This window comes from Octopus sinensis, linkage group LG1, assembly GCF_006345805.1.
Source record: "Octopus sinensis linkage group LG1, ASM634580v1, whole genome shotgun sequence".
NCBI lineage: Eukaryota > Metazoa > Mollusca > Cephalopoda > Octopoda > Octopodidae > Octopus > Octopus sinensis.
In genome coordinates, this window is record NC_042997.1 from 88,309,126 (window position 1) to 88,328,590 (window position 19,465).

The window sequence follows — 19,465 nt, forward strand, 5'->3', positions numbered from 1 at the left end:
GGAGGATCTTGCTTGTGATGTTCAGGCTGCTGATGATGTACATGACAGCAAGAAGCTTTACCATCTTATGAAGAAAGTTTATGGGCCTAAGAGCTCTGTATCAGCTCCTTTTTCCAAAGAGTCTTCTACTCTATTTACTAAATCAACAGAAATCACAGGTCACTGGATTGAACACTTCTCTGAACTCCTGAACCATGAGTCAGTTGTGGGTGAAACAGTGATTGATACTATGCAACAAAGACCTATCATTGGCTCCTTAAATTCCATGCCCTCAATAGATGAGGTAATGACAGCAATAAGTAAATTGAATCTTAGGGCACCTGGAAAGGGTGGAATTTGTGTTGAGGTCTTGTGATTTGGTGGTGATTACATCAAACAATCCCTTCATGAACTTATTGGTGTAGTCTAGAGGGATGGTGCAGTGCCTAAGGACTGGAAGGATGCAATTATTCTTCCTCTCTAAAAAGAAAAAGGAGCCAGAAAAATATGTGGCAACTATAGAAGTATTGCTCTACTATCAGCTGGTGGCAAGGTTCTGGCAAATATTCTTCTTACCCACCTGAATGAGTGTCTCATAAATGATGTCTTATCTGAATCTCAATGTGGCTTTCGATCTGGTAGAGGGACAATGGGTATGATTTTCACAGCAAGACAGATGCAAGAGAAGTGCTATGAGCAGAATATGGATCTTATCCAGGTATTCATTGATTTAACCAAGGCCTTTGATATTGTGAATAAGGCCTTGCTATAGATGTCCGGATCGCTTTGTATCTATAATGAAATCATTTCATGAGGCTGCAATTTAAGGACTGTATCAAATCCTCATTAAAGGCCTGTGATATGCAGGAGACTGACTGGGAGAGCAATGCCTGTCATCACCACAGATGGAGTAAGCAGGCTAAGGAGGGGGGTCAACACCTGTGACAGAGCATGTGTTCTGCATGAAGAATTTAAACATGCTGCTCGAAAGCACACTGCTAGTGTAGTGAATGGGGAAAGCTCAGTTTGCAATGTTTGCAGTCATGTATGCTTGTCAAGAGCAGGGCTCATTGGCCACCAACTGAGCCACAAATGCAAAATATAAGTTAATCCTAGAGCACACAATGTTCCTAAAGGTTAGGAATGGTCTTCCTTGGCCATCATCATATTATGGGATGTCAAAACACAACCATTTTTAAAGAACCTTAATGCCACAGTATACACAGTGTTTCAAATAGTATTTTACATAAAACTTGCAGTATCGCCCGGCATTGCTCGGATTTGTAATGGAAATAACTATATAAGCATTTTTAGATAGTTATAGCCAAAAAATAGCAAAAAATGCATTAAAAATGGAAAAAAAATTATGGTAAATGTTTTTTAAAATCGTTGACACATCGTAGACATTTTTAGAGAGTTACTTCCCTTATATAATAGCAAAAAATGCATTAAAATGCAAAAAAATTATGATGAATTTTTTTTAAATGTAGACTCATCGTAGACGCGCGCTAATACCCAGAAGGGCTCGATATGAATCACGACTATAAGATACTTGGTTAAACTGCACCGCAATATGTGGGAGTAGTTAGGAATCTAAATCGTAGGAGACAGACACACAACTTCACTTTTATATATAAAGATATATGAAAATTAGGGTTATGTGACACCCCCCACCCATACCTCTTGCATACACCCACCATAATTAAATACACTAATTTTCTCCAACATGGTAAAATTATAACTTTTCAATATGCGTTAAATGATTTTTTTTTTTAGAAAATTTATACATTTGTTAGATGATTTTCTTTTGTTTTTCAGATTATTTCAGAGCTAAATTGTATTATAACTTCACAAAAATACCTATATAAATTTAAACTGTAATAATTTAAGTATATAAAATTATATAATGGCAACTAGAAGTAAAAGCTATAATTCAGCATTTAGATTACACAAGAAAACATGAAGAACATATATCAAAAGCTACAGTGAAAGAATACTACCAGATTGTTGCTGCAGATGTGTAAACAATAAGGGACAAATTTTCTTTTCCTTATATTGGGTTTGAGGGAATAGCTCGAAAAATTGAGAGATTGATTGAATCTGCTTATAAATTAAACAAAATACCTATAAAGCAAAGAGGAGATAGTTTTGATTAAAAAATTAGAGGAGTTCAATGAAATGTTTGATACATGCACCTGCATGTGTTATGACAAACAAATAAAAAGATTTGACTGTCATAGCCAATGCCTCTTCCTTGTCATAGCCAAGAAGTCAAGCATGCTATCAATTTAGTGACAAAAGCTTTTGAAGTCAGAGTAGGCTATGAAAATAGGCACAAATTCATATTAGATGTACAGAAATCAAGACAAAGGCCACCTCACTTTGACTAGAAAAATCAATTGGCCATTTAATTAAATAGTAAATACTATTAATGCTTATTTTATGGTGTTCACTGTTTATGTATTTCATTTGCACTTCGTGCATATTTTTTTTATTGCATATCATAAATAGTCATTAAGAATTATGTTGAAAGTGCTTTTCTGAATATAGGCATTTTTTATTTTAAAAAAATAATAATACAAACTATATAAATAAATAAATAAAGATTCCAATAACTATTTTTTTTCAGGTGGTGGGTGGGGGTTGCATATAATTTATAAAATGTTATATAGGTAATATTTAACCAATACAAAGTTGATAGCATTAAAACAAGTTTACATTTTCAGTATTTAAAATGCAGAATTAGGGGGTGGTTATGCAAGGGATAGGGGTGGTTGCATACTTTTTAAAATTTGTTAATTTAGTTCTCACACCAAAATGAACTCCAAGCAATATGTAGAATCAAAATATAAAATGTCAACCCCCACCCCAATGTATATGTACATATGTGTATGTATGTATATATGTATATATATATATATATATATATATATATGTATATATATATATATATATATATAGACATCCTCATCAAGAAATTTGAGGAGAGGGAGGAGGAGCTACAGACATCCGACATAGAAGGTAGCTGGAAATTCCTATGGAACAGCTTGCTGAGTGCCACAGACCAAGTCTGTGGATGGTGCAAAGTTACGTAGTGGGGGAATAGTACAGTAGAAAAAACCATTATAGCAAAGAAACAGGCCTGGAAAACCTGGAAGGTTGGGGTTAGCAGGGAAATGTACCAGGTAGCCAAAAGGGAGGCTGGGTGGCAGGTATACATAGCCAAGAGCGAAGCGGAAAAGAAGTTTGCCAATGTCCAACAATGTAAGGACCAAAGAACTGAAGTATTTCGGATTGCAAGACAGTATGTGAGAGAAATTGTGATGTCACAAGAGAGAAATGTGTTCGCATGGATGATGGTGCACTTGCTTTTAATGATTCTGAAAAGAAAGAGGCTTAGAGATGCCATTATGAAAGACTGCTGAATGTAGAGAATGAATGGGAGGAGGAGAGCCTGCTAAATGTTGACCCAGTAGAGAGACCAGCTACACGAATAGACAGCTCCCTAGTAGATAAAGCAATTAAGGGTATGAAGCCAGGAAAAGCCCCTGGCCCATCAAGAATCACTGCTGAGATGCTTAAAGCATCTAGTGATGTGGGCTATGGCCTAGTCACCTGCATGCCAGTGGCATGTAAAAAGCACCAGCCGATGTTGGCTGTTGCCAGCCTCCTCTGGCCCCTGTGCGATGGCACATAAAAAGCACTCACTACACACATGGAGTAGTTGATGTTAGGAAGGGCATCCAGCTGTAGAAACACTGCCAGATCAGACCCCAGTCAAACTGTCCAACCCATGCTAGCAAGGAAAACGGATGTTAAGCGATGATGATGATGAAGATGATATAGATATATATGAAATTGATAGAAGAATAAAGAAAATATAGAGTAAGATGTGTAAAGAAAAATGAAAGTGAAAACAAGAAGGTAGAAAAAAGACAATTGAAATACGTAAGCAAGTGGAATAGAAGCAAGGTCAATACACAGGGATACACATACAAACATAGACAAGTAATGCAGCCACCCACTCTTGTGTGTGTGTCTACGTGAGTATGTAAATCCATTCCACTTGCTCAGGTATTTCTATTGTGTTTCGAGTGTCTTCCATCTCATTCTGAATTTCAGTTTTTTCTTTTTTTCCCTTTTCTGTATCTTCTGTATTTTTCTTTATACTATTTTATCTCAACTCTCTCTCTCTTTCTCTCTCACATACACATACTTCCATACACGCATGTGTGAGCATGTACATGGATATACATATGTATGTGTATATAGAGTATGAGTCTGTGTGTATATATACATATATATATATATATATATATATATATATATATACATACATGCATAGACAGATAGATTGTTAGATTGATTCATTGATTAATTGATTGATTCTGTCTTTGTTTCGACCTCTTTCACTTTGTGTTTTTTCATCTGTGTGTCTGTGTGTGTGTGTCCATGTCTGTTAACATACCAACAGCTGGTCTGTGTTTCTTTGTCCACATTCATTTCCCCCACCTTTCTCTTTTGCAATACTCTCTCTGTTTCTGCCCTCGGCCCCCCTACTATCTTCATCACATCTACTTTGACCTTCTCCCTCACCATAAGCACCAGCACTAAATAACCCACTTACCCTACTCAAACCATCTTTTGTCAGCTCTCCACTTAACTTACTGATATTAACTAATCAATCCTCAATAACCAATCATGCATCACTATCACTGCTAGCTTCTATAAATACTTACCCTACTCAAAACATCTTTAACACTATGTGTCCTGCCCACTTACTCCACTACTGCACTCTGTTATTTCTGTCTTCATCTGTTCTCTGCCTCTGTATCTATCCTTCTACCTGGTTCCCTATTTAACCAACTGAACTACATCATTTCATTCAGTCCCTCATTAAGCCCTAGAATAAACCAAAATATATTTTGCCAGATTCATGGTTATTGATTAACTATCTTGACTCTCAGACTTCTAGCTTTGAGTACTGCATTCTATGTAGCCTGACAATGTTCCTTTGAATCACTTTCTCGTGTGTGTGATAATGCTGTTGATGGATTCTCCTTCGTAAAGGAAATACCTAGTTATTTAATTAATTGAAGTGGTAGATGACCAATCTATTTATATGTATATTCTTAATGTAATTCTCAAATAGAACCAACTTGACAGTGTGACAGAGTTAGACTATTGAATTACTGATACAGTTCATCCAACAAGCTTCTACATAGTTTCCTTCTAATCAGCTGTACTCACTGAATTTGGGTTGAGCCATAGCAATGTTAAAAGACACTTGCCCAATATGCCATGCAATAGGATTGCACCAAGGACATCATGATTACAGAATAAACTTCTCAACCCCTCAGCTGCATGTTCTTTTATTAATTTCATAGGTTTAGTTAATCACACCAGTATTTCAGTCTAATCTTTATCTTGGACTTATTTCAGTCTTTAGGCAGCAGTCATACTGGGGCACTGCCTTGAAGAATTTTTAGTCAGATGACTCACCCCCAGTACACCAACACCAGTTGTCATGCAGAGGTGGTGGAAGACAAACAAACTAACAAACACACACATACACATATACATTCATTCATACATATATGTGTATTTATATATACATACATACAATGGGTTTCTTTTAGTTCCCATCTACCAAATCCACTCTCAAGGCTTTGGTCAACCCAAAGCTATAGGAGAAGACACTTGCCCATGGTGCCATACAATGGGACTGAACCCTGGAACCATATAGTTGGGAAACAAGCTTCTTGTCACACAGTCACACCTAATACTTATTTTATCAATCTATATTCATTTAACTATTAAGTTATGGGGCATAAAGAGATATAACCAACACTGGCACACACATAAAGGAAGAAGACACATACCCACACAAGTTTCAGCACAGTTTCCAGCTTCCAAATTCCACTTCCAAGTTATTGCATAAAATATATATGAAGCATTGTGAATTTGAATATAAAAGCACTGTGACAGAGCCACGAGTTTGATGTGACTGTACATTCCTTCCTCATCTGACTCTTAATCCTGAGAAAGCTGACAATATTGTTGTGCATTAATACGAATACTATGGCAATGACACATTTTTCTTTTAAGATATTTTGAGCTTAAAGCAACTGTTCATGATGAAAAAAATTAATGCAGATTTCAAATAATTTTCCAATTCATTTTAGTCAGAATGGATCGCAAGCCACAAATCAGTGTTCAGGAGAACTTAGATTTACTGAATAAAAATAGGTATCAACTTTTTTGCTGACCAAAATATTTTGATGAGAAGGTCATGTCATATAGTTGAGGGTTGTTAGTATCAGCAGTAATTAACAAGTCAGCAAATCAAGATTGTTCAGTTATTCCTGTCTGGTTTGTTTGTTTTTTTTTCTCTGCTGCTTTCTCCCCATCTCAAGCTCACCCTTTTTTGTTTTGGTCTTAGTTGTAAACTGTCTGATCCAATTATTTTCTCAGTAGCTCAGCAAGATATGTGTCTTGTAATTCTTTTTTTTTTTAATGAGAAAGTGTGCAAGTAGCAGTTTGAATATGAATTTTAATTTTTAAAAAACTATGACAATGCAAGTATTAGTTATAAAATAAATTTCAAATTCATGCAGGTATAGCTAGCTGGTTAAAAAGTTTGCTTTGCAAGCATGTAATTTCAGGTGTAGTCCCATTGTGCAGTATTTTTGGCAATCATCTATATTGCTTCAGGCCAGCCAATACCTTCTGAATAAATCTGATAGACAGAAACTGTTTGTGTATATGTGGAGTAAGAGTGGGGACTGTGTCAATCCTTACATTCTGTGGTGTTTTCTGTCTGCTGGCTCTGTGCTTTTGAAGATAAAGGGAATGAAAATTCCATTTCTTGAAACACAGGTGAGGATTTATGACAAGAAGAGCATCCAGCTGGGTAAAGAATGCCTCAACAATATGTATTAGTCTAACCCATGCTAACATGAAGAAAATGGACATAAAACAATCAGATGAATATTTCATGAAACAACAGTTCAGGAAAGCTTAAATTTGCTGATCAAGAACCTGTATCAACTTCCTCAAAATCTTCACATGCCAAACACAGTTTATTCTGCCAAAAATGAATTCCACAATTTATGTCAACTCTATTCTAATCCCCAGTTTTACCCTGAGTAGGAACTTCAAGCTTGAAATATTGTAAGAAAAAAAGTGTATATGAATTATTTTATTTTAAAAGATCTGCATTGTCTGCTTTTATATACTCACACAATTTCATAGCCCCTTGCTAACCAAAGTCATATGAGTGAATTTGGTTGATAGAAACTGAAAAAAGCTTATAATATATGTATATATGTGTGTATAAGTATCCTTGCCTCATTATTATGAATAGTTGTCAATATCACCGTCAGACAAGTGATGTCTTTTGCTTGCATTCTTCCATGAAAAGGTTATACAGACTAAAGACTGTTTTACTTTCTGAAAACTGGTGATGGTTGGCAACAGGAAAAGCATCCAGCTGTAGGAAATCTGCCTCAGTGAATTTTGTCTATACTTATTTTGTTGGATGTGTATAGAGTAGTATTTGTTTTAGTAACTGCGAATTTGAATTCTGAAAAGCTTTATTTTGTGTGCTGTCTTTTTTTACTGAAACTTGTTCCTTTTGGCTTTTTGAAATTGGTAGAAGTCTTTTTACTTTCTTCATTGATGTGTACATGTGTTGCCATGATAATTACTAAGTAGTCTTTGGAGTATTCTTTACCAAGTGTTTGTGGCAACGAGTGGTATGGGAAAGATGATGATGATGTCTAAAGAATTGTAAAAGGTTTGGTGAAGTGTGTGTGTTGGTGTGGACTGTTTACACTGTAAAAGTTTTTAGTTGTGACACTTTCCTTTACCCCTTGCATTATCTGTACTGATTGAAAGCCAAGATGTGATGCTTGCATTAAAGTCTCTGCCAATTATGGTTCTTTGAGAAAGTGCTAAAACATTGTTAAGTTGGATTTTGTAGCCTGGTGGAGTGGCCAGTAAAGTTAAAGTAGTGTGTGCGTTTATATTAATGTGCTTTGTGCTGCAGGTTTATTTGTTTTTATTTCGAAAGTCTGCTTTTTTAATGTGGTATTATCTCTTATTAGTTTACAAATGCAAATTTTACATATATTATGAGGCTTCCAACATTATAATAGGGTCTGTCTTATCTAATCTAGGTGTAATTATTGATATATGATGTTTTGTATTGAAGAAGTAAAAATATTCCTAGAATATTTTGTGAAGTGTGATGATAAAACCTCAAAGTTCCATAAAGGTATTTATTTTTAATGCAGTTAATGTTGTATTGCAAAATTGCCTCGGGTTTTTAAAGTTTAATTTTGGTGTGAAGTGGGTTTTTTTTTTTTTCTACTAATTATTTTTCTGTGTAGGCCTGTGAAGTTAGTGAGGGAGATAAAGAGGGGCTGCTTGTTTTTATTTTTATTGTCATTGCAGTTGTTTTTGCACTGGTGTATATTTTTGTAGTGTTTTCAATTGTGAGTATTTTGGGAAACACTTCACTATATAGGGATTTTAAACCATATTTCATTACTCACAAGTGGTGCTTACATATAGAAAGAAAAATTTTTGAACAAACTTACACCACTTGACCAGATTTTAAGCTGTGAACATTATGTCTTCTTTTCTGCATAGTGTATTCAGGATTATTTTTCTGGTATGTTCTACCATTTTAAAGGTGGTAGGTTAATAATTGAAGACGATTTCACTGCTATAAATAACAGACCCAGTGACTGTGTAGAGGCTTCTTCCTTGTCTCTTCATGGATGGAATGGCTTCTGTTGGCACACTTGTTTTTACCAATGAATGCCTTTCCTACTCCTGAACATTTAACCATAAATTAAGAGTAGAGCTTTAAGTTGAACAAATGGAGTAAGAGTTTTGTATCTTGCAATAATGACTGTAATAAGATTTGAACTCGTGATTGCATGATCAGTTATCCATCACTTTAATTTTACAGCTATTAGTGCTTCTTACAACCATTCTGTTTCATATGATCATTGTATATATGAGAAAAGTGTATAATATGAATCCTATAGCTATTATACAAACAATATAAACTTCAAAACAGTAATTCGTAAGGTCAAAGGCTACAGGTGTACACATTACTCTTTAAACATTATGGCAATTTACATTACTGTATAGATCACAGTGGCACACATCACTTGAATAAAATAGCTTTGATCACTTAGGAACTTCTGTGAAAAATAACTGTGAAAATAATATCTTCTTATTTCTACTTGCTCAAAATCACTTCAGAATAATTTTCCAGAAACATGTTTTAAGAATAATAAACCTTCAAAATAGACAGCCAAATTGACAGAAAATTTAATGGAGGAAATTTATCTTCATAAGATAATTTAAATGAATATAAGTTTTATTATGTTTTCATGTGTAAAAAATAAAGTATCCGTATATTTTTTTAGATAATTTATTCTTCAAATAAATTGTCTCATTTTTTTACATTAGTGAATTTCAAAAACATAAAACTATAAATTTAGTTATTTAGATTTAAAATGATACATTCTAGAATTGTAGTAAGAAAAAGAAACCCATCAGATTCAGAATGTAATCTATTGTATAATGCTTTCCTTTTACTAGTTTTGTTATTTTAGACACAAATTGTCTTATCTTGAGGTATAAATACAACTTTTGCTGTATAATAAAATCTTGAAACCTAGAAAGTGTAAACAAAAAACATTCTCCTACTCCCTGTTGCTTCTCTAAAACACATAAACGCATACAGGGGGTGCTGAAAGGTTCTTAGCTTTGGGTAATAGATAAAAGAAAAAGAGGATCAGTTAATTATGATTTTATTCAACATATTCCCCTCTCAGATTCACACACTTATTGCAGTGGTCCTTTTCTAAGCCCTATAAAATAACACAGGCCTTTCACAATACCCTTAAAGCCAGGAACTTTTCAGCACTCCTTCATGCACACACACACACACATACACACACACACACACACATTTGTATGAAGCTCCTAATTCACTACAGCACCAATCAAAGTTTCTTACTTCTACAAATTGACATCTGTAGAATTGCATTAAACAAGAAACTCTGAGTCAACTAAGTGTATCATCAGCTTTGTACAAATAAATATATTTAGGTAATAACACAAACTTTTCTCTTTCATTTTTACTCTGGCTTTATGCTTTCAGAACATACCTCTCTGCTACTAAGCAGATCAACTACTTTTAAGTATCTCTCTAAGAATTTGGAATATTTCATTTCATAGCTTTCCTTACTGCTAACTGCTCTTGTACATCAGCTACATGCAACATCTTTCTTATGTCGGCCTACTTGTGATCTCACTGTATTTCTTGTACACACATAGTTTACATTAGACACCCCATACTGAATGCTTACCTACCTATTTTCTGTGTGTTTAGCATGGCCACATCCCCAACAGCAGTAAAGTCCTCTCTTCTTACCTGCTTCCTAAAACTTTTGCCTTTGCTAGTTTTACTGCAAGCCTCTTGATCCTAGGCTGTGCTTCTCTCTTTAGAATTTCTTCTCTAAATTATTCAACAGAATCAGTTGAGAATTTAGTCATTGACATATAGAAGTTCTCACTAACAGACAATTTTCCATTACTGTTTTAGCCCGAAGAGCTGTATTAAACAAGAGCAGGCTAAATTTTATCTGCATGCTAAATTCCTTGCTGAATTCATTACTAACAGATTCGTAGCATCTTTGTACCTGGTTTGCCTGGCTGTCACAAGTCATTCATCTACACATAGTTTTCTTAATGACAACTAAACTACTGGATGTAGTATCTTGTCAAAGGTCTGACTGATTATGTGAGTGACTAGCATATATCTCACATTGCTGGATATTTCTAACATTTCAATGACTATCCTAATGGACTGGTTTCTTTCCTTGCCATCATGGTGTTAATGACCATTTGGACTGCATAGCGGTCTACTTAAAGTAGTAATTCAGCAACCACTTGTAGTAGCATTTCCATGTCTCTTCTTGGTAGACTTCTATTTGATAGACTTCTTTTTCAGAATGACATTTTCTCGGTTTTTTTAACTGTGATATACATAGCAATTGAAATTTTTGGTGAATTTAGTTTGTTGAGTAATTACATATCAAAACAGAAAACTGAAAAAAATCTGGTATATTTTTAATTCTGTATTACACATGTTTCAATACAAGATAGGAGTTACAAAGGTTACATGTATAGAATTTCCTATCCGTAATTCTCCAGACATTTTGTTTTTAATCTTTGAAGAATTACACGTAGGAGATTCTATACATGATTTTTCTACATGTATACCTTTGCAACTCCTATCTTGTAATGTAAAGCATGTTAGATTGAATTAAAAATATACCAATTTTTTACCAGTTTCCTGTTTAGATATATACTACTACTACTACTGCACATACACACATAAAATGAGTATATAGATATAAATTATATAGGTGGGTTTTGTAATAGCTCTCAGGTATATTCCAGTTCTGGCTACCCACATCAAATAGTAATAAGCATCAATGATCATTTAGTATGAGTAATCCTGCTATAATTCTTTTGATGGGTAAATCTGGGTTTACCTCTCTGGATTATGAGTATTTTGGGGAGTATAAATTTCAGACAATTACAAAGAATATGGAGATTGGTACATCTTCAAATTTTTCTTTTAATTTAACAGTTAGTTATACAGCATAATTAGATAGTTAAAATGACACATGCTTCTACTGCACAGAGTATGTACAGAAGCATATGCAACCCTCAATATTCTGCTATGCACTTTTATTCATGATCTTTCTACAAGCATGGTTCAAAGCAGGGGCAGACTGAGAGTATTAAGGGCCCTCTGGCATAACTGTTTACTGGGCCCCTTAGCATTGATATGAGTAGAATTAACATATAGAGTGTGGGCCCCTCAGAGCTCTGGGCCCTCAGGTAGTGCACAATTGACTGCCAGTTCAGTCTACCCCTGGTTCAAAGCAAACTGAGTTTATTTATTTGTGGCTAGCTTATTTCATTATTCTATTATGTTTAAGATACAAAAGGAAGGCAATGGAAATATGTTGAAATCTGATATTGGCTATAAAATTTATTTTGTAGCTGACCTCAAGTTAACCTTAGTTCCAGGACAAATTTTGTCTAAGGTGCTACATAGTGGAATTGAACCTGGAACCATGTGGAGAGAAACCAAATTTCTTAATCACATAGTCATGCTTAGTTGAATATCAATTCACTGGCTCCTGTGAGGAAAAGTAAGAGTGTTACAACTTTCAGACAGGAAGGAAACACTCTTGTCACCTACATTCTCTAGCAACTCAGTTGATGGCAAATTAGTTAAATCTGAATAATAATGCTGCACAAATTTACTATTCCATATACATTGTTTAGATTTTTATAACTTTTCAAAATTTGCATTATAACTTATAAAACAAAATTACGCACAAGCATTACAGCAATGGCATTCTAGTCAATATATTTCTAATTTATTTAACTGAAGAGACAAGAATATGATTCAGAAGAGGAGAAATGGGAATTTACTACAAGCATTTAAAGGAATTATATTTTGGAGTCATGATGGGTATATTGGGTTTCATATGTTTGTACCTCAGTGTCACTTTGATGGCATGCATTGCTCTCTTACTCAATAATAATAATGATAATTTTGGCACAAGGTTAGCAATTTGGGGGAGGGGGTAAGTCAATTACATTGACCCCAGTACTCAACTAGTACTTATTTTATCAACCCCAAAAAGATGAAAACGAAGTTAACCATGGCAGAATTTCAACTCATAACATGAAAATGGACAAAATACCACTAAGCATTTCGCCCAGTGTGTTAATGGTTCTGCTAATAATAATAATAATAATAATGATAATAACCATTTCTTACATTGCCTAAAGTCTAGTTATGTGGGGCTGTGGGTGAAGAATTGTTTAACAACTGTAATCAACCTCATCTTTTCACTTTTATGAATCTTTTATACACACACACAAACATATGCATATATATATATACATACAGAATGAGAAAGAAAGAATGTATGGAATATAGACTGTGGGAGATGGAAAGAAAATATGAAAATTACACAGATAGAAATGGAAAGAGAATGCAGAAAGTAGACAGAGATGGAGAGAAAGAAAAAAAGAGAGAGAAAATTATGGGAAGATTTGAATGCTATTTCTAGTATGTTGAGTGGCTGTTCCAGCTGTAAAGATAGATTCATATAAATTAAATGGTTTTTTATTATAAAAAGTAAACAAAAATACTATTTAACTGAAAATTTTAGAAGAGAAAAAAAATCTATAATCTTATATACACACACACACTTACATACATACATACATACATGTATACATACATGTGATTACGGTAAGGTTACATGCTTAAGTAAAGATAGTTTTTCTGTCCCCAAAACACAATTATACCCAGAGGAGAAAAAGATATCTATATTTATTTGACCTTCGAACGTTGGGCCTCACAGAGGAAATGACAAAAGACAGAGACCTCCGGATATATGCTAGCAAATAAAGTGACATCACAGCTGTAACCTACACCAGTGTTGCATAACCAGCCAACTCAAAAACGAGCTTCGGGTCATAGGGCAACATGCCATGCTTGAGGAGACCTATTGAATCAAGTACATCAATATCAAAATGAAATCAAATGGAAATTGTAATTGTGGTCCCCGTGCCATTGGCACATAAAAAGCACCATCTGAATGTGGTCGATGCCAACCCTCTCGCCCCGACTGGCTTCTGTGCTGGTGGCACATAAAAAGCACCATTTGAACGTGGCTGATGCCAGCGCGACCTTCACTGGCTCCTGTGCCGGTGGCAAGTAAAAAACACCATCCAATCATGGTCGATACCAGCCCCCTCTGGCCCCTGTGCTGGTGGCACATAAAAAGAACCCACTACACTCTCAGAGTGGTTGGCATTAGGAAGGGCATCCAGCTGTAGAAACATTGCCAGATCAGACTGGTGTCTGGTGCAGCCTTCTGGATTTCCAGACCCCAGTCAAACTGTCCAACCCATGCCAGCATGGAAAACGGATGTTAAACAATGACGATGATGATACGTGTGTGCGATTTTTTCATATGCCAAGTGACCATATTGCAGCTGTAAAGATATGTACATATATATAACTATATATCTTAGTGTGTCTGTTTCTATGTGTGAATTTTTGATTCATGAAATTATCTTCTCCCCCCTGTTTGTCAGTGATGCTGAGAATTCTTGTCTTTATGTTCAGTCTTAAAATCAAATATATATTCCATGAAATGATAATCGACTGAAACCCTGTTTTCAAATTCTTAACAAGTTTACAAAACTAGTGCTAGCTCATAGCCTTGTGCACTACAATAATGATGATGAAAGGACTGCTTGTTGATTGGCAGTTCTTATCCTTTCTTGTAATTGTTAAAAAATATTCTCACCACCATTACCAAAAAAAAATCCATATTTAGCAATATGAGACAAAAATGATTCTCTTCTTGTGATTTCAAGTTTTGGTTTACTCTCTGAACATAAAACATGAATTAAGATTTTGCTCTACACTCTTCACATGAATTTGCCTGGCTGGGAAAATCACCTCTAATAATCTGTATTGTGCTTCTCTTGACTATAATGCGTTTCTTTAGACCATAATGAGCTGTTCAAGATGGCCTGGGAATTTTTTTTTCTTTACAGCTGGAAATGTATTCAATTTCCAAACTCAGATCTTGATGTAGTTTAATTATGTATTCTGTTTTCAACACTAGATAATGCAATCATAAAAGCAGCAATAAAGTTCTTAAATTAATCACTAAACTGTTATAGCTATTTGTTTACATGGACAACAATAATAATTACAACATTAAAATTGAGAAAACAGTCCACCACAGATTCACATTCCCTACTTTTATCATTACATTATCTCATGTTGAAAAGACTATAAAGCATTTTGCCTCCACTTTCATAGATCTATTAAACTGTCACTCTTTTCTGTTATTAACCTCCCATGCAAGTGGAGGGAGCTTCACCCATTTTAATGTGGTCCTAATCTCTATTGTCTTAGGTGTTCCCGTTTTTTTCTATCTTTTTTCGACTCATGCACATCTTTTCTCTCTCCCTCTCCACACGCACACACACGCACATATATATATGTCTATCTTTCTATCACTTTCTTTCTTTATACTACACAGGCTGTAACAAAGCATTAGACGCTACAGATATCAAAGACATCATCCTATGTGTAAGATTACAGCATTGCCATAAACTTATTAGAGCAATTGCTTTTATGTTGTTTCTTGACTGGGTAGAAATAGCCACCTAAATTCTTTCAAATCACACCCTGCCATCTTAAAAAAATGTAGGGAAAAACATTGTGTAATGCAGTCCTAAAAACACTATTCCTGAAAAAAGATGGTCACAGCTGGAACATTCAATTAGTTTTCTAATCAGAAGTTATATGTCAGTCTACTTTTATCAAATGCCCCAACTGATTTTATATTTCTAATACTTATACATATATTATTAATATTTTTCACTTATTATCTGCTTGTTTCTTTACAGACAAATAAAAAAATAATCCGCAAAAAATATTACATGGGACCTATGTTTAAGGTAAGAAATTCATGAATTATTTTAAATACGACATCGCTGGAAGTAAAAAATGCACTATTTTTATTACTAGGCCAGTTGGAAGACAGGGTGGGTGTTAGAATGAGTAGAGCCATGGAAAAAATATCTTTTAGAGTTTAGTTTTGCCAGTTATGTTCCAAGTTCAGATCCAACTAAGGTCAACTATGATGTTCCCTATACATGAGTTGACAAAATTAAGTTCCAGGTCCATATATTTAACTGTACACCTTCCAAACCTTGTGGACTTGTGTTAGTGTTAGCATAATATTGATTCCAAATTTTGGCACAATGCCAGCAAGTCTGGGAGAGAGGAAAAGTTGATTATATTGATCCCAGTCCACAACTGGTACATATTTTATCAACCTGAAAAGGATGAAAGGCGTTGAGGCAAAGTCAACCTTGACAACATTTGAACTCAGAAGGTAAAGATGAACAAATTGTCACTAAGCATTTTGTCTGGAATGCTAACAATTCTGCCAGCTCATCACCTTAGTGTTATCATAATATTAATATCATTGTAAGGCAATGAGCTGACAGAATCATTAGCATACTAGGCAAAATGCTTAGTAATATTTTGTCTCCTTTTACATTCTGGGTTCAAATTCTGCTGAGGTCAGTTTTGCCTTTTATCTTTAGAGAGTCTATAAAATAAGTACCAGTCGAGCAATGGGGTTGATGTAAGTGATTTACCCATTTCCCCCAAATTTCCTGGCCTTGTGCGAAAATTTGAGACCAATATTAATATCCTTGTATCTTTAATATAGGGGATCCACTTTTGCTAAGGGAAGTAAGTTGAGTAAAAGATTGTTGGTGGTCATGATAGTCATGCTGACTGTAGTGAGGTCGATGATGATACTGATATATACAATATATGTGTGTGTGTGTGTGGAGAGAGAGAAAGAGAGAGAGAATTAAAACAGGAGTTGAAGGAAGAAGCAAATTGGACTAGAAATTTTAACACAACTCATGAATACAATGGTTTATCCATCTGTCACAGAGAATGAGACAGTGAGAGAAAATTTTAAATATGGGTTGAGATTTAGTGTGTTAGTAAAGGAAGGTGATAACAGTGAAAGCCGGAGAAAAAAAAAGAAACAAAAAGGGACTCCAATGAATCGATATACAGACGCATAGTTATACAGTTTTCTCTCGAGACTATTTCTGTAGTAAAAAGCCTTTTCACATCCAACTGTACTTGAACATGCTAAATGTGACCCTACACACCAACATTAGTTATATCATAGCAGAATATTATAGACAGATGTCTTCAATTTCATCCCAGAGTGAAGATTGTTGAAAGTGTTTGCTACATACATTATTTTTTTAACAAATTTTAAGCAAGTTCAATAATATAGTCACAATGGAATAGTGAAGAGAAGTAAACCAGTATTTTCTCAGTTTTCTAAATAGCACGTTCACTTTTTGTTGTAAAGATAAAAGATAAAATAACATCTCTCAGGGTAGAAGAGTTGACAATGCTATAATAAAGAATATTGTTTTGTTTTCAAAGATGCTCTCTCCTAAGACTATGCCTACTGTACTACCTATGTGGACTTATACACTATCACTTCAGGAAAAGAAAAAGCAGGACCAAACAAAATGCTTTATATTTAATGTTATTAAGTGTTCAATAAATTAGTTAAGTCTGTTTACGCTTTGATTTCAAATCCCATTGAGGACAATTATGACTTCAATGTCTCCAGGTCTGATAGATAAATGAATTACTGGGGAGGAATGGGATGTCAGTTAAACTGACTGTACACCCTCTTCAGTAAATGTATTGCTTAGTTTTCATGTAAGAAATCATCATAATTTTTATCATCATTATTATTAGTAGTAGTGAGAGGGTGGTGGATTTGCTGACTCAATAGAGTGTTGTGGCATTTGTTCTGGTCGTTTATATTTCTGATTCAAACCTTGCCAAGATCAACTTTGTTCTTCATCCTTGTATAATGTTTGATGAAATAAAGCATTAACCAAGTACTGGGGTTGATATAATTGGCTAATTACCCCACCACCACCTACCCAGATTTGTACCTCATGCCTATGTTATAAATTAATTATATGTAGTAGTAGTAGTAGTAGTAGTAGTAGTAGTAGTAGTAGTAGTAGTAGTAGTAGTAGTAGTGAGTTTGACGAAGGGCACAACTTGTAGAAACAAATGACATCCCTTAAAGTATGTAGCTATGTCCATTTATGTTCTTCTGAGTTGAAATTCCCCAAGAATTAACTATGGCTATTCATCCATCCAAGGAATAGATGCAATAAAGTACTAGTCAAGGACTGCAGTCAATTCAGTTGACTATAAAATTATCTGGCTTTTTGCCAATATAAGAAATCATTATTATTTCGTGGCGGTGGCGGTGGCTGCTGCTGTTGTTGTTGATGATGATGATGATTCCTAAGATTTATTAAATCCTACAGATTGTAAGGTAAAAACAAAAATTACCTTGCTAGATTTTGATGAAGATATTTGCAAATTAGAAATATTAATGAATTCAGCTATCCAATAATGTGTGTCTATACAGTTACATCTGTGTGTGTATATATACATAGAGTGAATGTGGGGGAGATTAAATTTGTTTTAAATCTGAAATGGCTTGAGCATAATCAAACCTTAACTTTATTAGAAGTTTACATTTAGGAACTTTGATATTTTAATGTAGTAAAAAAAACCTCTACACTAGCATCTTGGAGAATAAAATGTCAGAGGTTGATGTTGTAATAGATATTGGTAAAAGACTGTCGAAGAAATATGAGAAGTGAAGAAAAGAAAATAGCCACTTTTGTTTTATTTCATATTATTTTATTGAGTAGATTGGAAATATCTTGCACAACATATGTGAAATGCCAGAGAAGCCTCAGTGAAAGATCACTTAAAGATCATATCAATTGAGAAAGAAAAGAAATATATATGATGTATTTGATACAGTATATAAAAATAAGTTCAAAATTTGAATCGAATAGGAATACAAGAAGTGTGTGTGTGTGTGTGCATGCACGCATGTGTGTGTGTGTGTGTGTGTGTGTGTGTGAAGGTTTACTGGACTTCCTGATCTGGAAACCCAGGTGCTAGGCTGCTTTATTTATTCCCTTACTATTTTAGGAATATCTCTCTTCCTTTTTTTTTTTTTCTACTTGCTGAGACTGAATCTGGAAGAAGAGGTTAGAGCCCATGGCCCTTGAAGGCCCTCCAACATGTTGAGCTTAATGTCATTAATGTTCTACTTCAACTGTTGTGTGTAAACACCTGCAGAAAAGATGCTAGCAAGGAGGAGATTCTAGTGGGCCATGTTCTGAAGAAGAAGGAATCAGCATAGTGGTTCATGCAAGGAAAGGGGGAATTGGATGTAGGAAGAGTGCAAGAGGCAGAGACTTAATTGGATCAGAGGTACCTGGGTGATAGAGTAGTAAAAGAAAAAGAAGCAGAGAGAAGAGACAGCTTGTGTATGGGCCAGAGGCTGGAGTGTGCCCTTTGTGATGGGATGCAAATCATCCAAGTGGCCTTTCTCTGGATGCAGTACAGGATACAAGCAGTGAGAAGTAGAGTAGTAACAGCACCATCCCTAGGTTTGGGTACAGTATTCCATTGTGGGCCTTACTTGAGCTTTGTAATATCATTAGTTGTAAGGGATTAAAATATCTTCTGACCCTAAAGAGAAGGACTAGTTTTTGGAATGCAGTCCTAACTATACTTGAGGACGTATTTCACCTTGAGAGATCCTCAGTGATAAGAAAGCCTAGCAGTTAGACTGACTGTCAGGGTTCTAGTTCAGTACAACTCATGTTTAAAGGGTGTGTGGTGTGGAGATGTTTTATTTATATGATTAGTACTTGAATGTGATGTAGAAAATTAGATTAT

The 19,465-nt window shown here is 34.8% G+C and overlaps 1 protein-coding gene across 8 annotated transcripts in view; it reads left to right on the forward strand.

Annotated features, from left to right (window-relative positions):
• The window catches only part of LOC115216192 (cyclic nucleotide-gated cation channel beta-3-like), a 495,037-nt gene that overhangs the window by 431,596 nt on the left and 43,976 nt on the right, over nt 1–19,465 (forward strand). For 7 of the 8 annotated variants that reach the window (XM_036502664.1, XM_029785393.2, XM_036502670.1 and 4 more), the window contains one exon: nt 15,535–15,585. The exons of the other annotated variant lie outside the window; for it this stretch is intronic. In XM_036502664.1, coding sequence (XP_036358557.1) covers nt 15,535–15,585 — 51 coding nt within the window. The remainder of the gene's footprint in view (nt 1–15,534; nt 15,586–19,465) is intronic. 8 annotated transcript variants of the gene reach the window in all.